Genomic DNA, 1927 nt, shown 5'->3' with positions numbered 1-1927 from the left:
ATCAAGATGTCGACATCATTTAAGTGATAGACCGGTGCAAGATTACGTGTCACATTGCTGGGCTGTGCTTTCAGTAGATATCCACTGGATCGAATTTGATGCCTTCGTTGCCTGCCATCCTTTTTAGGAGCATCATCTGAATTCTTGGAGAATTCATGTGCACGGTACAAAATGAGGCCCCACCACTTACGCATGGCATCATTTCTGCTGATGCTGGTAACTGTAGCAGCAGGTAACATATCTCATATTACATTTGCATGGGTCGACGTCTACACCAATTACTCATGTAGGCACCCCCAGTGTAGTCAAGTAGACCACTGTGTGTGAAAATACTTGACGCATGTACTAGGGGGAAAGACTAATTACTTATTCTATTAAACTGGGTGTGAATAATATGCGATTAAAGGTGCTAGGGGCAAAGGACCAAAATAAGCAGTCTGCAGCCGAGGGCAGCAGAAGTAATTGGAACAAGATTTAATTCACAGCACACCTCATGCATATCTCAAAAGGACTAGAGACTTTCAATTTACGCAAAAGACGTACAACCATTCTCTCATGACACCCTATCTCCATAAGACAAGATAGGTTATGGAATACACAATCAAACCGATAACAAATAAAAATTACTAGGGTTAAGGCAAGCAAAGGACCTACATTGCATCCCACACATCATCATAATGTGGAAAAAAGAACATTCACACTTCCAACATTAGACAACTTTAGTTAGGCAGATTACTAAACATGGACTAGCCCCAGTTTAAATCGTTGGCAGAGAAAAGAACAATTCTTGGGACCTCAAACGGTTTGCCATTCCTTCATTTGACTTGTCATAGATCCAAGCAATAGACGTCCGCGCAATTGGTATTCAAGACGAGTCAAACAAAAGACAGGCAACAGAGCCGGGATCGTGTTACTGCATTCCTGCCGGCATCACATTTCCAAAATGACCTACATAAAACTGCCCTTGCCTCATAGGAGGTCAAATGAATATATCAGCAGTGACGACTGTTGTAAAACGAGTAATTCGGAGGCAACAGATGGCAGGTTGAAGCAAAGGCGACAGTTATTATTAATCTTAATAACAGAAATTCACCCAGGCCAGAACAATTAAAAGCAAATGAGTAGGTGTATTTAACATTTGCCGTAATCAGCACAAATTCATTTGATGGGCTCGGCTATCACAAGGCAATAAGGTCAAATTGCTCAGATAACACAACAGCGTTTAGGTAGAGCAAGAATAATTGTCACCAATTTCGAGGATGAAGTAAGCGAGACATCATATATTTTCTGCCATGATCCATACAACTAAGAGCCCATTCAACATGACTTTGTGTAAATATAGAAATAACGCAGAGGTTGTGGAGATTCTGTAAGGAAGGACTTACTAGCACTAACATTTTACCGACTGATAAGAAACGACTTCGAGATCCTCCAAAACCCCTAGAAGTATCATCACACATGGGGCAAACGTGTGAGCTATCAAGAACGAAGAGGACAATCGACCGCTGCAACCCTTGCACTGCCGACCAGAAACATCTTACACCTATGCAAAACTCCAAACTGGGGGCTACAAACTATCCGAAACTAAAAGAATACATGCCACACGTGTGAAATTAATTGTTTTCGAGGCGAAAGGTTGATGAGATGTGCCAACATCCCCTTTTGGATTCATGCTAAGTCAACATTTATTTGCCGAGGATGGAGAGTGTGTGGAGCCGAGTTTGACAATTTTTCGATGCAGCATTTTGCATAAATTCTCTAACCAAATTTCTGCGATTAAACACACTGATAACGGTGAGATTCTAAGGAGCTAAGAAAAAAATCCATGTAGCATTCACATACTTTATGCTGTTCAAGAAATAATCCAATCATTGTTGCCGCACAGAACGTTATGAAAGTTGGCCAACGGGTCAGATACAAATCACCA

At 41.3% G+C, this 1927-nt stretch overlaps 1 protein-coding gene across 1 annotated transcript in view; it reads right to left on the bottom strand. All coding sequences in view use genetic code 11, as the record gives it.

The window, feature by feature from the left end:
* Window positions 1–239, bottom strand: part of EGR_10581 (hypothetical protein) — a gene marked incomplete at both ends in the record, with an annotated part of 11656 nt that extends 11417 nt beyond the window's left edge. Inside the window, one exon of the mRNA XM_024499830.1 lies at window positions 54–239. Coding sequence (XP_024345751.1) covers window positions 54–239 — 186 coding nt within the window. The remainder of the gene's footprint in view (window positions 1–53) is intronic.
* Window positions 240–1927: the final 1688 nt, after the last annotated feature.

The sequence above is a fragment of the Echinococcus granulosus genome (genome assembly GCF_000524195.1).
Source record: "Echinococcus granulosus chromosome Unknown EG_S00237, whole genome shotgun sequence".
Classification (NCBI taxonomy): domain Eukaryota; kingdom Metazoa; phylum Platyhelminthes; class Cestoda; order Cyclophyllidea; family Taeniidae; genus Echinococcus; species Echinococcus granulosus.
This window is presented reverse-complemented; position numbering and strand designations above follow the sequence as displayed.